The sequence below is a fragment of the Ovis canadensis genome, chromosome 7 (assembly GCF_042477335.2).
Source record: "Ovis canadensis isolate MfBH-ARS-UI-01 breed Bighorn chromosome 7, ARS-UI_OviCan_v2, whole genome shotgun sequence".
NCBI classification, from domain to species: Eukaryota; Metazoa; Chordata; class Mammalia; order Artiodactyla; family Bovidae; genus Ovis; species Ovis canadensis.
Genome location: NC_091251.1, coordinates 98,046,350 through 98,068,998, shown reverse-complemented (window position 1 = coordinate 98,068,998; position 22,649 = coordinate 98,046,350). Strand labels below are relative to the sequence as shown.

General features: G+C 49.4%; 1 protein-coding gene across 1 annotated transcript in view; it reads right to left on the bottom strand.

Annotated features, from left to right (window-relative positions):
• ESRRB (estrogen related receptor beta) overlaps positions 1 to 18,950 on the bottom strand; it is a 187,557-nt gene extending 168,607 nt beyond the window's left edge. Inside the window, exon 1 of the mRNA XM_069597139.1 lies at positions 18,402 to 18,950. Within this exon, the coding sequence (XP_069453240.1) occupies positions 18,402 to 18,403 (2 nt within the window). The 5' untranslated portion in view covers positions 18,404 to 18,950. The remainder of the gene's footprint in view (positions 1 to 18,401) is intronic.
• Between the last annotated feature and the right edge of the window lie 3,699 nt (positions 18,951 to 22,649).

Here is a 22,649-nt window from a genome sequence, read left to right as displayed (position 1 = left end):
TGCATTTTACAATAAAAAAAAAGCTGGAAAACAAAACAAAGCAAGAAAAGTGCAACACAGACTATCAACCACTCTTTAAAATTTTTAAGTTTTTGAATATATATATACTTGTGGTTCAAATATTGAAATGTATATAAAAGTATGCAAAACAAACAAACAAAAAAGCATACATGTTAGAGAGAGAGAGAGACTAGCCTCAACCCCTGTTGCTGCCACTCAGCAGCTGTGTGGCTTAGGATCATTGGTTTAACTCCTCCGGGCCTCACCGTTCTCAACTGTGCAAGGGGGAAATTGTAGCGCCTGCTTCCTAGGGCTGCTGAATTTGAGAAGGAACGACAGGACACTGGAGTACCAAGCACGGTGTGTGCTCGCTCAGTAAGGGGACTGCCTCTTCCTCCCTTTCTTCCTCTTCCCCCCTTCCCCATCATCATCGCAAGCTATATACTTATACATGTCAGGTCAGAAAAAACCCATCCCTAGATTAGTGTCAATATCCTTTCAGTACAATTTATCGAGTATCTCTGCTTTTAGAGTCAGCTATACCATTATCCCCTTTGGCTAATGTGTGAATGGATATTTTCTTTAGGGAGTTCCTAGACCTGTCAGGGGCTTTCTTGGGTGGCTCAGTGGTAAAGAATCTGCCTGCCAATGCAGGAGATGTGGGTTCAACCCCTGGGCAGGGAAGATCCCTGGGAGAAGGAAATGGCAACTCACTCCAGTTTTCTTGCCTGGAAAATTCCAGGGAGAGAGGAGCCTGGCAGGCTACGGTCCATGGGATCACGAAGAGTCAGACATGACTGAGCAATTGAGCGTACATGCATGCAGAGCTGTCAGAGAGAAATGGAAAAGCTGGTAGAGCCCCTCCCTGACCTGCGGTCCGTGCCCTGGTGGGACATGCAGGCAGACAGGGGTGTGAGAGGGCCTCCCGGTTGAGGATCCTTCGCCAAATGCTGGCACAGGCCGGGCAATGTGGGCCTCTGGTATTGAAGGACAGTGGGCCCTCTGCCAGGCAACCAGGATAGGCCCCCAAGAGACACAGAAACATAAGCCCCCGATGCGCTGAAGGCACAGCTGTGAGGTCACGCAGCCCAGGCAACTGCCAAAAGCTGGGGCTGGGGTCCTGGAGACCAAGCTGGTGCCGGGCTCCGGCACAGTGACTCTGGCAGATGGTGGCCATGGACTCCAAAGCCCTCCATCTACCCAGGGAAGCAAACATGCCAGGCTCTGGGAAGAGCTGCTGGCAGGAAGGTGCTTTCTTCTCCACTCGGTGCCTGGTGCAGCCAGGGCTGAAACCTGTGTGGCCTTTACAATGTGTCATGGGGTCCTGAAGGATGAGGAGGCTCAAGGAACCCCTTGGCAACATCTTCCAAGCAAACCTCATTCCTACTCTCTCCCCATGTCTGTGATCACATTCTGGAGGCAGCAGAAGTTCAGACTAGACTAATACTGTTGTCATCGGGCCTCCCCCAACCCTGGCGGGTTTGTATCCATGAAAACCTTGTGGTACTCGCGTGTGTGTGTGACTCTTTCAGTCGTGTCCGACTCTTTGCGACCCCATGGACTGTAGCCCAACAGCCTCCTCTGTCCATGGGATTCTCTAGGCAAAAATACTGGAGTGAGTTGCCATGCCCTCCTCCAGGGGATCTTTCTGACCCAAGGATCAAACTGAAATCTCTTCTGTCTTTTGGACTGAAGACAGATTCTTTACCACTGCAGCACCTGGGAATTCCCATGGCACTCATGGTCCGAGAACTTTAGACGCTGAGCCATGAGGAGGGTAGAGCTCCTAAGCCCCGAGCCCACGCTTCCTCCTGCCTCACCTCACTTCATCCTCATAGCTACCCCATGAGACTGGACGTAATCACCCTCTTTGCACATGTGAGAGAAAGTGCAAAGAGGCACTTGAACTTGCCAGAGACAATGAACCGAAGACAAGGCAGAGCCAGCCCTGGAGCCCAGGTCTGCCCTAGTCTAAAACCTAAACAACATATGAAATAGCACAGACATCACTTTGCAGACAAAGGTCCGTATAGTCAAAGTTGTGGTTTTTCCAGTAGTCATGTACAGATGTAAGAGTTGGACCATAAAGAAGTCTGAGCACCGAAGGAAAGATGCTTTTGAACTGTGGTGCTGGTGAAGATTCTTGAGAGTCCCTAGGACTGCAAGGAGATGAAATCAGTCAATCCTAAAGGAAATCAACCCTGGATATTCATTGGGAGGACTGAAGCTGAAGCTGTAACTCTGATACTTTGGCCACCTGATAGGAAGACCCTGATGCTGGGAAACATCAAGAGTAGGAGGAGAAGGGGACGACAGATGATGAGATGGTTGGAGGGTACTACAGACTCAATGAACATGAGTTTGAGCAAGCTCCGGGAGATAGTGAAGGACAGTGAAGCCTGAGATGCTGCAGTCCATGGGATTGCAGAAAGTCAGACACGACTGAGAGACTGAACGACGGCAATCAGGCCACCAGGTAGGTTGCTTCGGCACAGGGGCGTTGCTGTGTCTTGAAGTTCTCTTTTTGTTTTCAAAGTGCAGAATACAGACCATGTTGGGGACAGACTTGTGGGTGGCATTCTGGGTGGATGTGTAAGGAAGGGCTGAGCAGGAAATTCCCTGGTGGTCCAGGGGTTAGAACTCGGTGCTTTCACTACCGAGGCCCAGGTTCAATCCCTGGTTGAGGATCTTAGATCCTGCAAGCTGCGTGACCAAAAGGGCTGAACAGCTGGCACACAGAGTGAATGCCTGTATCCATGAGCACAGCCGTGAACATCTTTATGCTCTGTGTGCACGATACCATGTGGGAATCACGATGGGTACTGAACATTCGGGATTGGACTTTACACCATTAGGGCAGTTCTGGGGTGGAGGTGTCTGAAAATATCAGAGAAGATGTGTTTCGGCATCTTCTGGGGGAGGGGTCAGGGAAGGTGCAGGATGGATGTGCATGACGGTGGGTGGATGAGAGGAGGGCAGAGGCGCTCATGGAAGAGAAACATCAAGCCCTTGGGGACTGTGATGAACTGGGGAACCTGGACTTGCTGGGCCAGCATACCTCTCAGGGACCTGACCCCAGTGTCCCCAGAATCAGGTACCCAAGCCCTGTTGATTTAGTAATGAGGAAAAGGGGGAACGAAAGATGATTTGAAACTCATATTTGCCATTCGTAGGTCTGCAATGCTCTCAGGTAGGCTGATGTGAGAGCCTGTGTCCCTTCAGCTGCACATTAGAGGTAACAAGTCCTTCAGGGTTTGCGGTGGCCATCAGATCCAGTAATACACAAAGACCCTGCCCTGTTCTCTAAGCATGGTCCCCCAGCATACAAGGTTTCTTCCCCCAGGTTTCTGCTTTCCTTGCACATCCCCTGGTCTCTCCCGTGAGGCAGCCAGACAGGCTACAACCAAGTGCAAGTATGCAGGTGACCCCCTCCTCCTCAAGCCCCCTCCAGCGAATTTCGAACTCAGACACAAAATCCGAGAACTGCTCTTTCCATGTGTTGTCCACACAGAGCCAGGCATGTGGCCATTTATAAATATGCTGCTTGGTAAGGGGGCTTCCCAGGTGGTGCGGGGGTAAAGAATGCACCTGCCAATGCCGGAGACGCAGGAGACACAGGCTTGATCCCTGGGTCAGGAAGATCCCCTGGAGAAGGAAATGGCAACCCACTCCAGTAGTCTCACCTGAAAAATCCCATGGACAGAGGAGACTGGTGGGCTACTGTCCATGGGGTTTCAAAAGAGTCGGACACAACTGAGGGACTGAGCTCAGCACACACACAGTAACAGGTAGCGCCTACGTGCCCCATCCTGGCCTTTGGCTCAAGGCATATCATAGGCCAGAAGTCTCTGCTATGAGGAGACTCTTAATTCCATCCAAGGGACCTAGAGGGAAGCCATCCTCTGTGGAAAAGGAAGAGAATATTTCTGAATTTGTTTCCAGCTCCCACAGAGTGAAGGCAGGAGGTGGCGAGTGATTCCCTCTTCCTCTGCCTTTGCTGAGCAAAACCAGCTGTGCAAGAGCTGGAAGGCAGCTCCGGGTTTTGGCATCTTCAGAGTCCCTGGGTTTGTGACCTGCAACACCCACGTGCTTTGCAACGGCTCTTCCTGGGGCTCCTCCTGGGTAGTGATAAAATCCACCAGCAAATTCCAGAGTGACCCACAAGGAGGCGCAGAGACTGAGGCCCCCACAGGACCCTGCCTCATATGGCCTCTCTGTAGTTGATGCTGCTGGTGTCCTGCTCAGATCCATTGGCCCCCACACCCCTGGTGTGCCCGGCCATCTCTAGCTGCTAAGGACTACAGCCTTCTCCTGGGAATTGCCCTTGACCAGTGGGAGCCTTCTTGGTCCAGGGGGTCTGGGATGTTACTCCCTCACCTTGGGACAGTTCCCAACCAACGACTGACTGGTGGTGCAGCTGGCCAGTGCGCTTGTCTCAACAGTGGAACCACAAACAAGGCAGATGCCAAAATATCCAGAAGAGACAGCTGCACACCCATCAGATGAAGAGGCAACAGTTTAAGCAAAAGACTCACCCAATCTGGGGAAAATCCTGGCCTTGGATCTGCAAAGGCCCCAGAAGTAGGAGACAGCACTGTTGGTGTTCTCTGTGTCATTCTTATCGGGGAAGCAGAGCCTGGGTCAAGGCCATGATTCAGGAGACCAGCAGATTCTGCAGTTCACCCTAACACCTTGTCTGACGCAGCTGGGGACCCAGTGGCTTCCACCAAGAACAACCATAGTCCCATCAAACAAGCAGCTCCCTTCCCAACACATACAGAACTTTCATATTCTTCCTGGAATGCAGATGGAGGGTTGGAGACCCCAGGAACCTCAGACAAGGCGGGAAACAGAGTCCCCAAGGCAAGCAAGTATTTCAAAGAAATTCTGTACTGGCTTGTCTAAGCAACGTCAGTGGAGGCTCTCAGGATGACACCATGGCCTGGGGACAAGGGGGAAGTGCTGAACAGCAGGAATCATAGCAGCGACTAAGACATCTGTTAGCATTTCATTGCAGAGCCCAGATGACCAGCCATCACCCTCCACCCACTGTATTCAGAAGGCAGATTGCAGGCTGTGAGGGCCCCTTAAAGATGAGCAAAGCCAGAGGAAAGTCAGAAACCCAATGAACCTGTATCCACGGAAGCTCATGGACAGGGGAAGGATAAACACTTTATCCCAACCAGTGAGCACACGCTGGACTCCACCCAAGGTGGGGAGATATTATAACTCTGCTCTGGAATGTGATTAGCATCCCAAGAGCCACATGAGTGGATCAAGAGGAGCTAAAGGTCACAGGAGACTAGGCAGGAAGTCCAGCCATCCAAGGCTGTGGCATTGGCATTGATAATAGACTTCTCCTCCCTCATCTCACTCCCTCAATTAAAAAAAAAAAAAAAAGAAAGTGTGGATTACAGATGGAGCAGCCCAGACAAGAGGGAAGGATGAACAGCAACCCACAGGAAGTCAGGAGAGGGGTGCAGCTCAAGTGTCAAATTTACAAAGTAGATGTAGCTCTCGGAAGACAAAGTCGAGACAGATGACGTGTGGCTAGAGCAAGGTGGGGAAAAAGACAGAATGGGAAACATCAAGTGAAAACACTCTTGATGGGCTAGCTGGAGGGAGGATGTAAAGGCAGTCATGGGAAAGGCGATGGGGGAGCAGGCAAGCAACAGTCAGGATAAAGCAGGAGAAACAGAATGTGCTTTCTGAGAGAGCATACTGCATCATGGGAGCCTTTAAAGTCTGCCCATTTTAGCCACAGGTTAGGTCTACATGTTACCAATATAGTTACCAGTTCCCCCGGAGAGGTTTAAAATACTGATGTAGGGGAAAGACTTTAGCAGTGTCAAAGGAGAGCTAAGGGGGTAATCAACAGAGGTCTCCCTTGACGGAAGCATCGGCACTGTAATATTTACAGGGATGCAGGGACTTGGGGAAGAAGAGCTAGAATTGTAGGCTCTTTTGTCAGGTCTGTTAAGGGACACAGCTGACACTTTTCAAGAAAATAAATAAAAACAGGAAAACTTCAACCATGTTGGACCAAGGTCAATGTTGGTGTAAATGACACCAGAGGGCACCAGTGTGGTTTTCACTGGTGGTTTTCACTTAGTCCGGCACGTGTTGTGATACTACGTAGGGTGATATCAGACCCCACAACTTACTCCCTTGAGTTGGGTCACCTTGAGGAAGGTCCTCAGTGCCTCTGTCTCCTCTTCCGTAAAATGGGAATAATGATAAAACTTACTTTCAGTCGTTACAGAGTAAGATAAGCTATGTAAAGTTTCTGGCATATAACAGGCCCTTGATAAAGACCTTTCCTTCTCCCATACTCTGAAGAGTGGTTGCAGAGATAGAATACATGGAAAAGTCAAAAAACGAAGCAAGCATTAAACACCAATGCAAGGAAACTGTAAAGGAATGTTTTAAGGAAATGTCATGATTCGGTACTAGGTAATGGTACCACTAACATTCGGTGAGATTATTGCCAAGAAAAGAAAAATGGAGCCCTTCACAACATGGAGCAAAAGAATGATGCTGAAGATTTTTTTAAGGCTTTAAATTCGTAATGTGGTTCATGTGCAATGGGAAAACTGCTGGTTAAAGAAATATGAGGTTTTAGGGGACAGAGAACAAAGCATGTCCCCAGGCTCAGTATGGAAATGACAGCGACCCAAGACCACCTGAGCTGAGAAAGTCCAATTGTCAGAACTGTCCTTCTGGGAGATTTTGGTGGAGGACTCGGAAAGGGGCCTGAGATCAAGGGTCCAGCTTATAAAGGAATCACTTCATAAGTTTCATGAAACAGCAAAGACAGAAGTGAAAGGGGCACAAGGGATCAATGGAAGTAGAGTTGGGGACTTACGGGAGACTATTTTAGAAATAAGTTAGAGAAAAAGAATTGTCACACCGAGATTAATGATAAAATCAAGGCCATTTAGTAAAAAAATAAGAAAAAAATATCTGTATAAGGAAGCACATAGGGACCCAGAAAATGGATAAGGGATATTTTGTGCTCTGAGGTCTCTTTATTTAGCAAGTCTTCAAGTTTAATATTTTTAAATTAATAGACTATGATGGAGAGAGGGGAAAGAAAAGAACAGAAGCAGACAGCGGAATGGTCATACAAAGAAGTAGGTACAGCAGTTGGGAAATCATGTCATTCCTAAAAGGTGTTTTCAGTGGGTTGGTTTTCAGCAGCTCAATTTATACGTTGCTAAAAGATTTTCCAGTTCACACCACGGAGGCATGACCACCACCCCTGACCAATGAGGGAGAACACAGAGGGGGGAATTCAGGCCTTGGGGAACCATCGGCCAGGCCTGGGGCATTTCTGGAAGCAGCCAAGTCAACACTCGGGTTGGGGGCGTTGGCATTCACTGGTGCCAGTTCCTTCATTAGAACCTTGAAAGGCAAGTTGGGTGCTTGTCTTGTCCAGGTCGTGCTGGGTTATAGCCCCAGCAGTCCCTGCCCACGGAGCCTTCATGCTGAACGGGAAACCACCACACAGACAGCTGTGCTTCAGGCTGACCGCTGCCCGGGTGGGGCACAGGGGAGGTTTGGAGCCGCACATCCAGGGGGGCACTTGGAGGTGATCCAGCCCACCCATTCCTTTTACACATAAAGAAACAGAGGCAGAGAGAACCCAAGCGGCTTGAACAAAGTCATCAGGCAGTGGCAGAGCTGGGAGCAGGAGGCTTCTGAGGAAAAAAAATGTAAGAGCTTGCTCCATATACTGCCATACAAATCGGTTTCATTTCCATAAACGGTTTGGTAGTCTCCACAACAGTGTCCAGCCGCATCATCGGTGGAGTGTCACATTTCAAGGTACTATATCAATCTGATATTTTTAGCAGATGGATTCCACAAGTCTTGTTATAATGCATCCACCTGGCTTCCCTCTGCCCAGACTCCCCACTTTCAGTGGTTGGGCAAATTCATCACCCCCTCCCTCAAGTGCTGAAGTACAGCATCTTTGCATGTTTTCAACTTTATATAAATGCTACAATCCTATCTCTAGAATTCTCCTGAATGCCTTTCTCCTTTATCAACGCTGCTGACTCTTCAAATCCACCAAGACGGCCCATTAGATTAACCCATTAGTTGCTTCTGTCCCCAGGGGCACAGACCCAAGGGAAGATTCTGACAAGAAAGAAGCCACCACCCTGTCTCTGTTGCTCAAGAGCAGACCTTAAACTTGCAGGGACCAATATCTATCTCCCGATCCTTTTCCACGTGGTGCTTGGTTCCCACTGACTTCAGAGGAGCAACAGCAGATGGGCATCTGAAGGCAGAATTAACTCAAGAGTCATTACATGAGGGTGTTCTCAATTGAGTGCCCTGGAGTAAATAGTAATTACATGTTCCTTCAAGATTGCTCTCAGCCTGAGACGGGGAAAAGAGAGAGTCACGGCTGACTGACCACAATACCCTTAATGTGCACACATGCGCACAAGCACGCAGGCCAGTCGCAAGTCTGGATTTGGAAATCTCCCCTAAGATTACGTGATGTCGCTTCTACAAGTCCCTTGAAATGTACCAATTGGGCCCCCTTGGAGACAGCAGAAATTACTCTTATCTGTCATGTATGGATGTGAGAGTTGGACTGTGAAGAAAGCTGAGCACCGAAGAATTGATGCTTTTGAACTGTGGTGTTGGAGAAGACTCTTGAGAGTCCCTTGGACTGCAAGGAGGTCCAACCAGCCCATTCTGAAAGAGATCAACCCTGGGATTTCTTTGGAGGGAATGATGCTGAAGCTGAAACTCCAGTACTTTGGCCACCTCATGCGAAGAGTTGACTCCTTGGAAAAGACTCTGATGCTGGGAGGGATTGGGGGCAGGAGGAGAAGGGGACAACAGAGGATGAGATGGCTGGATGGCATCCCTGGCTCAATGGATGCAAGTCTGGGTAAACTCCGGGAGTTGGTGATGGACGGGGAGGCCTGGCATGCTGCGATTCATGGGGTCACAAAGAGTCAGACATGACTGAGCAACTGAACTGAACTGAACTGATTCCCATTTTTCTTTCCTCGCTAAGCACTCCCTAAATTTGCACCATCAAATATGTGGAAAATAAGCTATCCCCGCTCTGTTACATTGTACAAGAAGAGGAATTGTCTCTGTGCAGAACACACACTCCAAAGACACCACTGCACTCCTGGACACACAAGACAACCCATCTCGGAGACTTCCCTGGTGGTCCCGTGGTTAAGACTCCATGCTCCCAATGCAGGGGGCCTGGGTTCGACCCCTGATGAGGGAACTAGATCCCACACCCCATAATGAAGGCCACATGCTGCAATTAAGAGCCTTCAGGCTGCAATGAAGATCCTGTGAGCTACAATTTGACCTTGTGCAGCCAAAAAAAAAAAGAAAGAAAACCCATCTAAACTATTTCCAGTCTCACAGCTGGACTTCAGCAGCCATCTATGCTAGGCCATGGAGAACGGATTTCCATGAGGGAGAACAGGTTTGGCGAGACCACACCAAAGCCCAGGCAGACACTGGGAGGACGCCGACTTGATTATGGGATATGACAATGCAAGGAATTGCGAGGTGGCCAGGGATGTATTAAAAACACCTCTAGAGTAGCATCTTCTGCTGCATTTGTAAGCAGCTTGGGCAGGGGTGGGGAGGAATGTAGGGACTTTGGAAGTTTCCACCCTCTTGACCTTTTTGGCACAGGACCCAGAAAATGATGACAACAACAACCAGAATGTCATCACCCTCAACAACAGCTTTCCAAATTTGCTATGGAGCAGGCACTGTTCCAGGGCTTTTATAAGGGTCTCCTTAAACGTTTACAACAGCTCCACAAGGCAGGTGCTCTTCCGTACCCATTGTACAGATGAGGAGACTGAGTGTGGGGTGGAGAAGGTGGGGAGCTTGTCCAGGTTGCGGCAGGTACGAGGTGGACATGGGTCCAGCCACGTGGTTCTAGCACCCGTTTTGTCTAACACCACCCAAACCACTGCATGGAGCTCACCGTGCAGGAGAATAAGTTAGTCTAAGCACATCCCTTTCTTAAGGAACGCTTGCCCTCGGATTCTTTTTCTTTTTTTCCTTTGCCCTCTGATTCTTATGCTAGCTTTCCACCAATCTTGTGATGCCCTCAGCCCAGGTTTCAGCCCCTTTTGCTGGTGAAGGAATGAAGGGTAGGTAGGGGTTAGGGGTTAGGGACTTGCCGAGGTCACCATGCTTGGAAGCTCTCTTCCAAATCTCAACCGTGCTCCCACCAAAGGATTTGAGTAAACCTTGAGGAGCAGGCACCCTGGCCCTGGGGCTTCTCCAGACGCTGAGGGGTCCGGATGCAACTTTTGGGGCCAAGGATTGTGAGGGAGGGATATCCGGACCGCAGAGGCATGAAAGCATGGTGGTGACAAGTTGAAAGCAAATTTAAAATGCAGAGTTTATATACTTGTTTTTGAAAAACAAGGCCTGACCAGTTTTCTGCTCACTGCCCAGGTGTACTTATAGATAGAGGGAGGTGAGTAGTGAAACAGGCCTAGAAGGATGCTGGACAGTTGGGACTGACTGAGTTGGTAAAGGCACAGAGCCCCCCAAAAGCCATGTCTGGGCCCAGGGTTTTGTAGTAAAGGATGGGGCAGGGACTTCCCTGGTGGCCCAGTGGTTAAGAATCTGCCTGCCAGTGCAGGGGACATGGGTTCGATCGCTGGTCCAGGAAGATCCCACATGCCGCGGAGTGACTAAGTCCGCATGCTGCAGCTAGTGAAGCCTGCTCACCCTGGAGCTCATGCTCTGCAACAAGGAGAAGCTCGGGTACTACAGCTAGAGAGCAGCCCCTATTCACTGCAGCAATGGAGACTCAGCACAGTCAAAAATTAATTAATTAATTATTTTAAAGGAACCCGAGCAGGCTGAGCTATAATTACCGGTTATGTCAGGAGTACCACAAACCAGGTTCACCGTGAGCAATGGTTTTAAAATGTAACCTTTTAGAGCTGGAGGGCCTAAGAGATCTTGTCCACTCCTTCATGTTATGATGCAGGGAACTGAGGCCCTGGGCACCTTAATTATCACTGACCTGGGGGTGAACCGGACTGAACCCACCTGGCACCTGCCTCTGCCCAGGGTACTTGGCTGCTACCCCCATCCACTAGAGACACAGACGGAAGCAACCCTCTACAGTGGACTTCCCTCCTGTTGACTTTGGTTTTTAACATCTTTTTTTTTTTTTGGCCACGCCACACAGCATGCCACATCTTAGTTCCCCTACTGGGGATCGAACTCAGGGCCCTAGCAGGGGAAGCTTGGAGTCTGAACTGCTGGACTTCAAGGGAACTCTTGGATTTTTATTAATAACTTTGTATTTCAGAATAATTCTAATGTCACAGGAAGTTGAAAAGAAAGCAAACAGGAGGTTCTATGCACCATTCAGCCTGGCCTTCCAGCTGACTCGTACCCACACAGAGTTCTAAGACAATTGCAGATACATGTAGGGTGACAGGTCTCTTCCTGAGACTCATTATGGAGCAAACAATCCCTAACATTGCTTTCTCAGATCGTATGCTACTCCCCTCACAGCTGTGAACCCTAACACACACACACACACACACACACACACACACACACACAGCCTAATCAGCAATAATTTCACTCCTGAATATTGCTAGAAAGATCACTAAGCCAAGCTAATCAATTGTCTCAGCCAGCAACCAGTCCCCGAGAGATGCCTAGACTTTTCACTGTTCTCATTTAACCCTTGGTAGCCTGAGTTTTTCCTCCCCAGTCTTCCCAAAGAGCACAAATGCTGTTCTGGGAAGAATCCAGTATCGAAGATGATGTTCCCCAGTTGCCACCTTTCCAAAGCCTTGTCTGTGCTAATGGAAGCAGACACTCTGGAACACTGCAGAAGGAGGGTCTCCATCTCATGTGCACTGGCTGGGACCAGCGTGGTTAAAGCAAAGGAGAGGGACGCGGGGCCCCACGCAGAACAGCCAGAGGAAACAGGTACCGCCCAGAAAGGGAGTGGAGAGGGAAACCGTCACAGGAGAGATACCAGTTTAGCAATTAAATTTGACATCAACTTAGACAAAGTGTCTTTACTGAACAGGATGAAATTCCAGCGAAGGTTTGTCCACATGTGCATAAAAGACACATCTCATTCTCTCTCTCTCTCTTGTCCTCTTTCGTTTTTCCTGGATGGAGGAATGTGAAGAGCAACAGAGAAGAGCGGGGGCAAAACCACAGTCAACAGGTCATGAGCTGATGTACTTAAGGCAGCTGAACATTCATAGCTTCAAGTCACTTCCCCCTCCCATGATTAAGGGATGGGGAGGGCCCCCTTGTGAGGAGAGACTCCATGCAAATCACTTCACATGCATTTATTGAGCACATACTGTGCGTCATGCATTGCGCTTGGCACTGGGGCCTCCAAAGCTGCTGGCAAGGAGGCAAAAGGGAGGCTGTGACAATTTTAGGAGAGCAGAGAGGAGGCAGGGAGAGGAACATGGGTGGCACTTCATTCCTACTCCGACCCCCTGATCAGTGGGGGAAGAAAAAGAGGAGGGGTCACTGCCTTGAGGCATAGTCTCTGCAAAGACACACAGGGAGGGTCAAGGGCATCGGCACTGGGTGCAGCCCAGGAGAATACACCTCACAGGGTGAGGCCCACGTGGCCTTTGGATTCACTGGTCAAGTGACCCTGATGAGAGAAAGGACCAAGCAGGGGCCTGCTGCCTAGAAAACACAGCCCGCTGGGCTTCACAGCCAAGATTGGTCTGCCCTGCCCGAGCCTGAACTGCCATCTGAGAATGCAGGATGGAGAAGGTGCAGGAGAGACTTGGAGAGCCAAGAACAGAAGCTGCTCGTTGGAATGTGAGTGGGGCCAAGAGAGTTGACCAAACTCTGACCCTACAGAGCAGAAGAGTCAGGCCTTATTCCCTGACTTAGGACTGTGGTCCAGCCTACACCCTCCCACCCTCTGCTCTTCACTGTAGTTTAAAGCCCGAGGTTCCTTCCAGGTTGGGGCAGGGTATGTTCCCAATGTGCCTTGAACTCTGGTTTCCAGTTGGAATAGCCCGCTGGAGGGTGAAGCTGGAAGTCTTGCTGACACAGGACTCTTCTCACCGAAACTCAGGGAAAACAGCCTGTTATGGACTGAATGCGTCCCTACCCAGATTCATGTGTCGGAGCCCTTGTTCCCAGTGTGATGGTATTTGGAGTTGGGACCTTCAGGAGGCAACTAAAGTTAGATGAGGTCATGAGGGTAGAGCCCCATTGATGGGATTAGTGTCCTTTTGAGAAGAGGAAGAAAGCAGAGCTCTCACTCTCACCTCCATGTGAGGACATGGCAAGAAGACAGTCCCCCGGGAGAAGGGTCCTCCCGGGAGCCTGACCATGCTGGCATCCTGATCTTGGACCAGCCTCCAGAACTGCAAGAAAATTCATTTCTATTGCTTGAGCCACCATCTGTGGTGTTTTGTCGTGGCAGTCCAAGCTAAGATGTGCCTTAGTGGGAGGCATAGGGACCTGTTTTTAGTGGTGTGACAAGGTGTGGGCAGAACTGACTGCTCTGAGCTGAGCAAATAAAATGGCCAAGACTTACTGGGTAAAAGGCTAACATTCCACATGCATTTCATCTTCCCAACAAGTCTATGGGGTAGGTTCTATGTGTGCGTGCATGCTAAGTCGCTTCAGTCGTGTCTGACTCTTTACGAGCCTATGGTCCATAGCCTGCCAGGCTCCTCTGTCCATGGGATTCTCCAGGCAAGAATACTGGAGTCGGTAGTCACTCCCTCCTCCAGGGGATCTTCCCAACCCAGGGATCGAACCTGAGTCTCTTAGTATCCTGCACTGGCAGGCAGGTTCTTTACCATTAGCACTACCCAGGAAGCCCAGGTTCTATAATTACCCCCATTTAACCAATGAGAAAATGGAGACCTTAAGAGATTAGGTACCTCAAGTCTCACAGCTGAGAAAAGGTAACGTTGGAACTTGAACTCTGACTGTCTGACTCAGAATGTACACTCTTAACTACAGCTCTGTGCTGTCCATGGAGGCACTTGTCAGGTCAGGAGGACAGGAATGATCGACAGTGAGCTGGGCTTACAAAGAGGAATGCTATGTGGCCCCTACAGTTAGGGGGTTCCTGATGCAGTGAGGGAGACCAACAGGAGCAGTCCTCCCGTGGGGGTGAATGAAATGATGGCGGGACATCAACTGGGGCCCCAAGAAGAGGAAGATGCCAACCAGGTAAGGAAGACTTCACAGAAGAGCTGGTGTGGACGCGTTACAAAGGCCACCTTGACCCGAGGGCTCACGATCACAAAGCATGAAACATGAAGAGAAAGGACAGTGCCCAGGTCAGAGGGAAACAAAAGGCCAGAGGACCCTGTGGACAGAAAGGCAGCTTTTGGAGCCTCTGCTGACCTCATGGAGCAGGGAAAAAGAGCCAAGCGAAAGGACTAGAAACTGCTCACTTGATTGGTGGAGAAAAAAGGCCAAGTGTACAGAGCACCTCCAGTATCAGGGATTCCTGCCCTTATCCCCAAAGCTGGAGAAGGGGACTACAGTCCAGGGGAGCCATATGGCTCCAACATTCCCCTCTCCTCTACTGTACACTTGCCCAGAACTTAGACTCCTGACCTCAGTTTGGCCTTGACTTTGCTTGACCTTGCTTGACCTTGGCCAAATTGCTCCATGCCTTCTCTGGCTGGAGATGGGAGTTTTCCACCTGCTTTCTCCTAGGCACAGTGAACCAGATGGGTTTTGAGGTCCTGGTGTGCAGTGCCTGGAGCTGAGACTCAGACTGATCACAGGGCAAAGGGGGTGTGAATTTGCTCTTAGAGGGGAAGCCCGCCCTCTGCATTTCAGAGACAGGGCCAAAGTGGGGGAGACCCTCTCCACCAGCTCCACCAGGCAGCTGGGGGGACTCTCCTGCGCCTGTAAATTGAGCCATTCTCCTGTCTCTATGTGCCCACCTCCAGACTGGAAGGGAATTGATTTGGGGACTGAAGGCACACAGCCCCTCCAGGGCCTCAGTGAACCCAGGATCCGTGTCTGCTACCGGGGGCTCTTTTTCTGAACTCAGCAGAGCTTCTGCCACGGTTTCCATCTTCGCTTTGTGAAATGATCCCCTCTCTCTCTCTCCTCCACCTTCCACTTTGCCCAAGTTGTACAGCAGCCTGGAAATGCTGATGGCTTAACTGGTTTAATTTTTTTCCCCAGCAGCCCTGAGGGGTTTTAACTCTTTCCTCCTGCAGAAACCCTGCTTTTGGAGTTGAATGTTTAAATTCTCACTGGGAGACTCATAAATATTCGGAGTCACTCTCTCCCTCTCTGTTTGATTAGGAAATGAGCCTTTAACTCAATGTAATCCCCAAGCCATTAACAAAAAAGCCCTCAACAGCTCCACTATTAGAATTTCACTCTTAACCCGCTGAGGATTGAATTAGATTAACATAACTACCCACAATCTGAGTTTATTTTCTGTGCCAGATAGAAATGTGTTTTTCAGGGAAGGCGAGAAGGGGGAGGGAAGGAAGGGGGGAGACAGAGAGCGCGAGAGAGCACAGGAGGATAATGAAATGTAAAAATAGAGATAAGAAAAAGATGGACAGATACACTGTAGAGGTGAAGTGATGGGGAGAAACAGCTGTGCTTAGTCTTTGGTGGAAAAATCCTGCCAGCTGCCATTTTTTATTTGTGGGATATTTGGAGGGGAAATCATTTGAACGAGGGGAGCGCTTTCCAGGTATTTGCAGTTCCTTCTTCCTCAAGATTGATGGTCCTGCACCTGAGCCTGCTGTAGTCCAAAGCACCTGCTCATTGGCCCCACTGTCCCCAATTTGGGAAGAGGTCGGGGCTGGGTTTCTACAAGCTGGAGGGAGGGGGGATGCATAAAACACCAGCATGTATGCAGGCAACTGTGAATTTACATCAAAGAAATAAACAATGATGATGATGGAATGGGGGAGATTTTACAGACTTGAAGTCCCAGACAGCCCCATGACCAATTACATGGAAGAAATCAGTTTGGCAAAAAAAAAACCAAATGAGTTTGACAGGAGCTTGGTCCACATAAAATTAATCGTTATTGAAGCAGAAACTAAGTAATCAGAGGCTGCCTCGTGCAAAAGCATTGCAGTTTCCCCGACTGCATCTCTATACATAAGTCCAAAGGGGCAAAACCACATCCTGGACTTGGGCGGGGGGGGGGGGGGGGGGGGGGGGGGGGGAAAGCCAGGCCTTCCCTCCCACTGCCAAACAAGCCCCCGTCTCACCTAAAAGCGTCCACAGGTGGCCAAAGGAAGGAGCAATTCTTTTCTATATATGACAACAAATGTTCTTCCGTCTTAACCACTAACGCTAATGAGAACACAGGACTTGTTCAGAAACAGCGGGACTCACCCCCATTGCATTAAATCAGGGGCCGGCAGGCTCCAGGATGCATGCTGAGGAGGGGAGGGAACGGCTTGCTCTTTACGAAAAGGTTTGGAGAATCTCACACTTCCTAAAAAGCCACTGAGATCAGACAGTCCTAACAGTTCAATTTTGCCAACAGCTGGCTGCTGAGGTTTCTGAATGCAATGTCTCAATCACTTGGTTCACTTGAGCTTTAATTAACAATCACCCACCAAATCCCACTTCAGTATTATTATGGGAAACCTTGGCAAGATATGTTTATCAAAACAGAGTCTGTGGACTAGAAAAAGTAATAATGCTACATATAGAATATGCCCAATTTCTTTTTTTTTCCTCTTGATTTCTGGGACTTTACTTTCCCTACTAGTTTTGAAATAATGACATTTCTCCTGATTTTACACAAAACTCTTTCTTCTAATTTCTCTAGCAGTGAATACAGTGAACATATAAAGTTTACTTTCAAATCCTAATGGGGATCAGGAAGGAATAAGAGATTAGAAAGTAAACTTCACCTGTTCTGTCCTCCAAAATAATAAATGAATGGATTAAAGGCATTAATAATCTTAAATAAACACTGATTAAAAATACAGAACCAAGAGGAGGAAACTGAAAGTTTCATAAAGGTCAAAATAAAAATGAGATCAAGCCACCTCTCTAAATATATGTGGGCATCCATATTATTTAACTTTCTTCAAGTCAGTTTTGCTGCTAAAATGATTTTGTTTTTAATCAAAACAATCCAGACATATCTGCTTTGTTTACTGCCTTTAAATTGTTGGAAAGATGATGAGTTGGGACCTTGTTTTCCCAAAGAAATCAAAAATAATGCTTAGCAATGTAGCTTATGGGAAGCATTGTATTAGTAAATAGAAACTCAGGTATTATTTGTCTCGTAAAAAAGGATGCATTTTAAAGTTGTACATCATATACATTAAGCATCATCACTTTTCCCAAATTTAGGGCTTCTATTTCCTCATACATAATATATAACAAATCTCCCCAACTGCAGCGTTTTTAGCGAATGCTATGCAGTTTCCAGAAACTAAAGCCCCAAATGTTCCACAGGAAGCTGGTGGCGTGCTAAGCGGTGTGGACTAGCAGACAATACCTGGAGACTGCTGTCTCTAGGAGTTGCTGGCGTGCTCGCAGAGTCTGTGCTCTGCTTGTCTGAAACAAGTATGGCTTTGACAAGGACCCTCATCTTAACTTTCTTCCTTCTCGAAGGATGCGGAGCGACGGCTCCACGGCACTCCACACCTGGCTTCTGTCCTTTCGAATGCTCTTCCACTCCCAGCCCCCTACCCCAGTTCCCCTTTCAGGATGAATAAAACACACCAAATGAGTGAGCCAACAAAAGCCCGCAAGGCAAGACAAAGTGTTAGCTCTCATCCCAACTCCTCAAAGCAAACTCCGCACAAAAAAGAGAAAAGTCATTTTCCTTTAAGGCGCTATAGAAACGCTGGCTATCGGGACTGTCACGATTCCCTCCCTGAACCAGGAAGCTCCCGGGCTTCTGCTGGGAGCCCTCCATCATCACCTGTCCTGTGTGAACTGGATCTTTGCTCTGTAACCTTCCCAGCTCACCCAGAGCCGGAACTGCCAAGCAAATGAAAGTTTTCACGCTGAGAGTCATAACCACCCCGTGGAGTCGCATGTAAACTTTCCCTTGCCCTTTTGATTTACTTACTTTTTCTCAGTGAAAACAAATAAAAAAACTAAAAGAGGACCTACTGATTTCCAAATGAGTTTGTGTAACTGTCCCTCCCCACCCTTCCGGGTCCCTCTGACCTTCCCAGGACAAGTCTGCGAGAAGCAACATTTTCCTCTGGGTCACCCAGAGATGCTCAAGGGTGCCGAGATCCAGGATGAGAGAGCAGGCAAAGGGAAAGATATTTTCATCCATGAAAAGACAGAGGGAGAGAGAGAGAGAGAAGAAAGCAGCGTGGTGTGGGGCAAAGGACCGAAAGGTCCAGGGCAGAGTCAGGGGCAGAGGGTAGGAAGAGTCCAGTACTTACATGCTTGGGGCTGGGGAAGGGACAGGGTGGCGGGGAAGGGGCTCCCCTCAGCTGTTTCCAGTCGCTGATGGCTCGTCGCTCAGCTCCTCCAGCACCAGCTGACAGTCCCCTGTCTGTGTCTCTTTGTGACTAAGGACACAGTACTCCCAACCTATAAATAGATCCCGACTCCGTGATTGATATAACAGGCAGCTGACAAAAAAAAAAAAAAAATCCCACAACCATAACCAGGTCTTAAACAAAACAGGAAAAAAAAAGCTCTAGACTTTCAACCCCACTGAGCTCCATGCAGACTCCATGCAGATGGGCACTGGAAAGCAGGGAAGAAAAATATACAATGAAGGGCAGGAGGAAATGGAGTGGGGGGGTGGGGGACAATAACCAGGGAAAGTGTGAAAGGCAGTTACATCTCCAGTGGAGGACTTGGGGTCACTGGAGAACTGGGGCGGGGGGGTGATGGTCGGCTGAGAGAGCAAGGAGGGAAATGGGAAGGAGGGTCTGACCTCCCCCCATCCCCCCACCCCCATCCCCACCCTGAGCTCCTGGCCCAATCAGGGCTGGAGTCAAAGTCCTGACTTGGGAGCATTCGTCAGCCCAAGTGCTTTCCACGAAAGTTTCCATGCCTCCTGCCAGATCAGGAGGCAGGGAGGGAGCAGACAGAGCTTTCCTAGCTCAGAGGCCAGGCAGGCTTTTCAGGGGGACACACAGGATGTTCCTGGAGTGGGGAAAGGAGAGAGGACGTGTAGGTGAGGGGCTGGGATTGGACTCACCTGTGCCTGGTGTGGCAGGCCCAGTGGGTCACTCGCAGCTCCTAATGGGTTTTTAAAAGGATGAGGGTGACATTTGGACAGAATTGCCCAAGGTTGAAAGGCCGTGGGGGCCTTGCTGTCTCTGCTTCTTCCAGAAAGATTTCCTAGGAGACTGAATTGTTTGACAAAGCTGCTTCTTGGGGAAGAGTCCCAGTCTTTGGGATAGTAAGGAGTCTCTAAGAAACACTGGCTTCTCCAGTTTGTGCAAAGGTGGGGCAGCCTCTCCAGGGCGGTCCAGCCCAACTCTGAAAGCTGAGGCCTGGGGCAAAGTTTCCAGAAGACAGGAGAATAATGGAGAAATGACGGAGGTGTGGACTGTCCACACTTACCAGGTGAGCTTCTGATCACCCCCGGGACTCCTGCCATCTGCAGGCTACCTCATTTGATCACAGCAGGGTCCTCTGTCTTGGTGCTCTGGTTACTTGTGCACACAGATTTAGGCAGAATTTCAATGGGGCTCCTTGTTCAAGAAGGGTCATGGATGGGCCCAGTCCCTTGCTGGATATAATAAGGGATAAGCATTTTATCATCCCTTAAAACGTCCTCATCTCTAAACTTTTTAAAAAATGAAGTGGAATTTCCTCCTCCTGTTACATCTAATTCTCTACTCTCCAGATTAACAGATAATCTGAGGCTAGGGGTACCCAGTCTGTTATAGTCAAAACCTATTTAATATGCAGGACCTCAAACATTTGCACAAATAGTCTGCCGTTGGAATACAAGCTCCCAGAGGGGAAAGACATGTTCCCAAAGGGTAATAAGACTTCTTATTTTACCACTGTGTGTCCAGCGCTACAATGATACCTAACACTTAGGAAGACTTTCCTGAAGTATGGATTGACTGAAAACTGATTGAATGAATGAGTGAGTGAAGAGTGATGCCTAAGATACTCACCATTTGAATCACTCATTTGGACCAAGACATTCACTCTAGAAACGTCTGTATTATGAGAGTGCCCCAGGGAAGGGAGGGAATTAGGAATGGGACAATAGGCAGATAGAGTCTGACTGGCCTGCCACTGAGCCATGATTTCACCTGCTCTGAGCACCAGGCCAGTGGGGCCACCAAGCACTTCCCTCCCATCAGGCCTGAAGGGCTTCCCTGGTGGCTCAGGGGTTAAGAATCCACCTGCCAATGCAGGAGACACAGGATCCTTGGTCCAGGAAGATCCATATGCTGAGGGGCAGCTGCACCACCACTACTGAGCCTGTGCTCCTCAGCCCGGAAATTACAACCACTGAACCCCCGAGCCCTTGAGCCCATGCTCTGCAACAAGAGAAGCCGCCACAATGAGAAGCGTGTGCACCGAAACTAGACAGTAGCCCCCACTCGCTGCAAGCAGAGAGAAGCGCATGCAGCGGAGAAGACCCAGCACAGCCAGAAGTAACTAAACAACCAGGCTTGATCACTCGTGGGGTTCTCAGCGAACATAGCTGCTAGGAAGGCGGATCACCCAGCCAAGAGGCAGGGGGCTCTAGACCAGTTCCCGTGCTGATGACTGGGGCCATGGCCACTTGGGCGCACATTCATTCCAGGCTCCTTCCCAGGGGAAAACCTTTCCTCTTCTGATGCAGACTTATCTGCTCTCTCTCCCGATCCTCCAGCTGTGTCCATTTGGACTCTCGCTGACCCCTCCCAGACTTCCGGCAGAAATCGCGTGTGAGTCTTTGTGGCTGCATCCTCTCCTAGCGCCTCACCCCCTCCAACCCCCCGCCACCCCCAGCTTCTAGCTCCGTGCCCCGTCTGTCGTAAACAGTGAATGGGGTGAACCAAGCCATGCCTCCTTCAAGGCATCCTCTTTAGGAAACCCCTGTATGTGTGTGTGTGTACTAAGTTGTTCACTGCATCTGACTCTCTGAGACCCCTTGGACTATGCTGCCCACCAGGCTCCTCTGTGCATGGAATTTCCCAGGCAAGAATCCTGGAACAGGTTGCCATTTCCTACTTCAGGGGATCTTCCTGACCCAGGGACTGAATCTGCATCTCTTGCGTCTCCTGCAATGGCAGGCAGATTCTTCACCGCTGTGCCCCCTGGGAAGACCAGAAAGCCCCTGTGGCACCTTGATTTTGGCTTTTCACTGTCAGGCCCACCTCCGAATCACTCCCAGTGATTCAGCTCTCTCAGCTGAACCAAGTCTTGGTGTCTGCTCCCAGCTAAGTGGCCTGGGGAGACCAGCTAATAACCAGCGGGCCTCCCTCTGATCACACAGGGCTCCTGTGAAATGCTAGTCATTATCACAGGAGGCCACAGGCCTTTGCTTTCAGGAGGCTTTTTATAGCCCCATTTTCTCATTGTAAAGCATCTCCAGCTTCCAGAGCCAGGCCCCCTGGGCAGACGCACACACAGACACACACACCCAAGTAGTTAAAATGTAGACACCGGATCAGGACTCCCAGGGTTGGAATCTTGCCTCTTCCACTTAGTATTGGGAAACTGGTGAAATCCCGTAACTTCTCAGTGCTTCAGTTTCCCATCCACAGGGTGGAAATTCTAAGGGTCAGCCTCTTCAGATAGTCACTTGGACAAAATGACTCAATGCAAGGAGGTGTTTAGCACAGTGCCTGGCCCATGAGAATCCTCCATTAGTGTTTCAGGGAGCATTACCTGCCCCCATGTATGCCTCTTTGCCACCTCGCTGGAGCTTGCTTTGGCTCCTCCGCACAGCTTGAGGAGGAAGAGCTGGAAGGGCCAGCACTTGAGCACAGAAAGGGCTCTGCCTGCAGAGCCTGGCCAGAGGTCAGAGGTCAGAGGTCAGGAAGACTGTGTGGAATCTTTGGACATTTAGCATGTGAGCCCAGGGGCAGGTGAGGGCAAGAATAGAAGGGTCCAGGGAACCTTGACTCCCTTACACCCAAAGAGCCAGGTTTATAACCCACTCACCTCTCCCTTGACCACCCCCTCCCTTTCTGCAAGAGATTCTTTGCCTACCTTGGGTATTCTGAGCATTCTGTATCTCAGTGTCCCTGAAGATTTAGGGTCTTTCCTCAAGCTACTATCCAGCAGCTGACCAGAATGTGGCTTTGAAAAAAGTGACCAAAGTGTCACTGAAACCCCAGTCACTGAACCTATCATTCTATGCGCGTATGAGCTCTACTCCTTCCTTCAAAGGGGACCTCAATTCTGGAATTTGAGTTTTCGGTACTAAATTTTTAAGCACGTGATATATATACTTTTTATTACTATTTAAAATTCACATGTGGTGTTGGAGAAGACTCTTCAGAGTCCCTGGATTGCAAGGAGATCCAACCAGTCCATCCTAAAGGAGATCAGTCCTGAATATTCATTGGAAGGACTGATGCTGAAGCTGAAGTTCCAATACTTTGGCCACCTGATGAGAAGAGCTGACTCATTTGAAAAGACCCTGATGCTGGGAGAGACTGAAGGCAGGAGGAGAAGGGGATGACAGAAGATGAGATGGTTTGATGGCATCACCGACT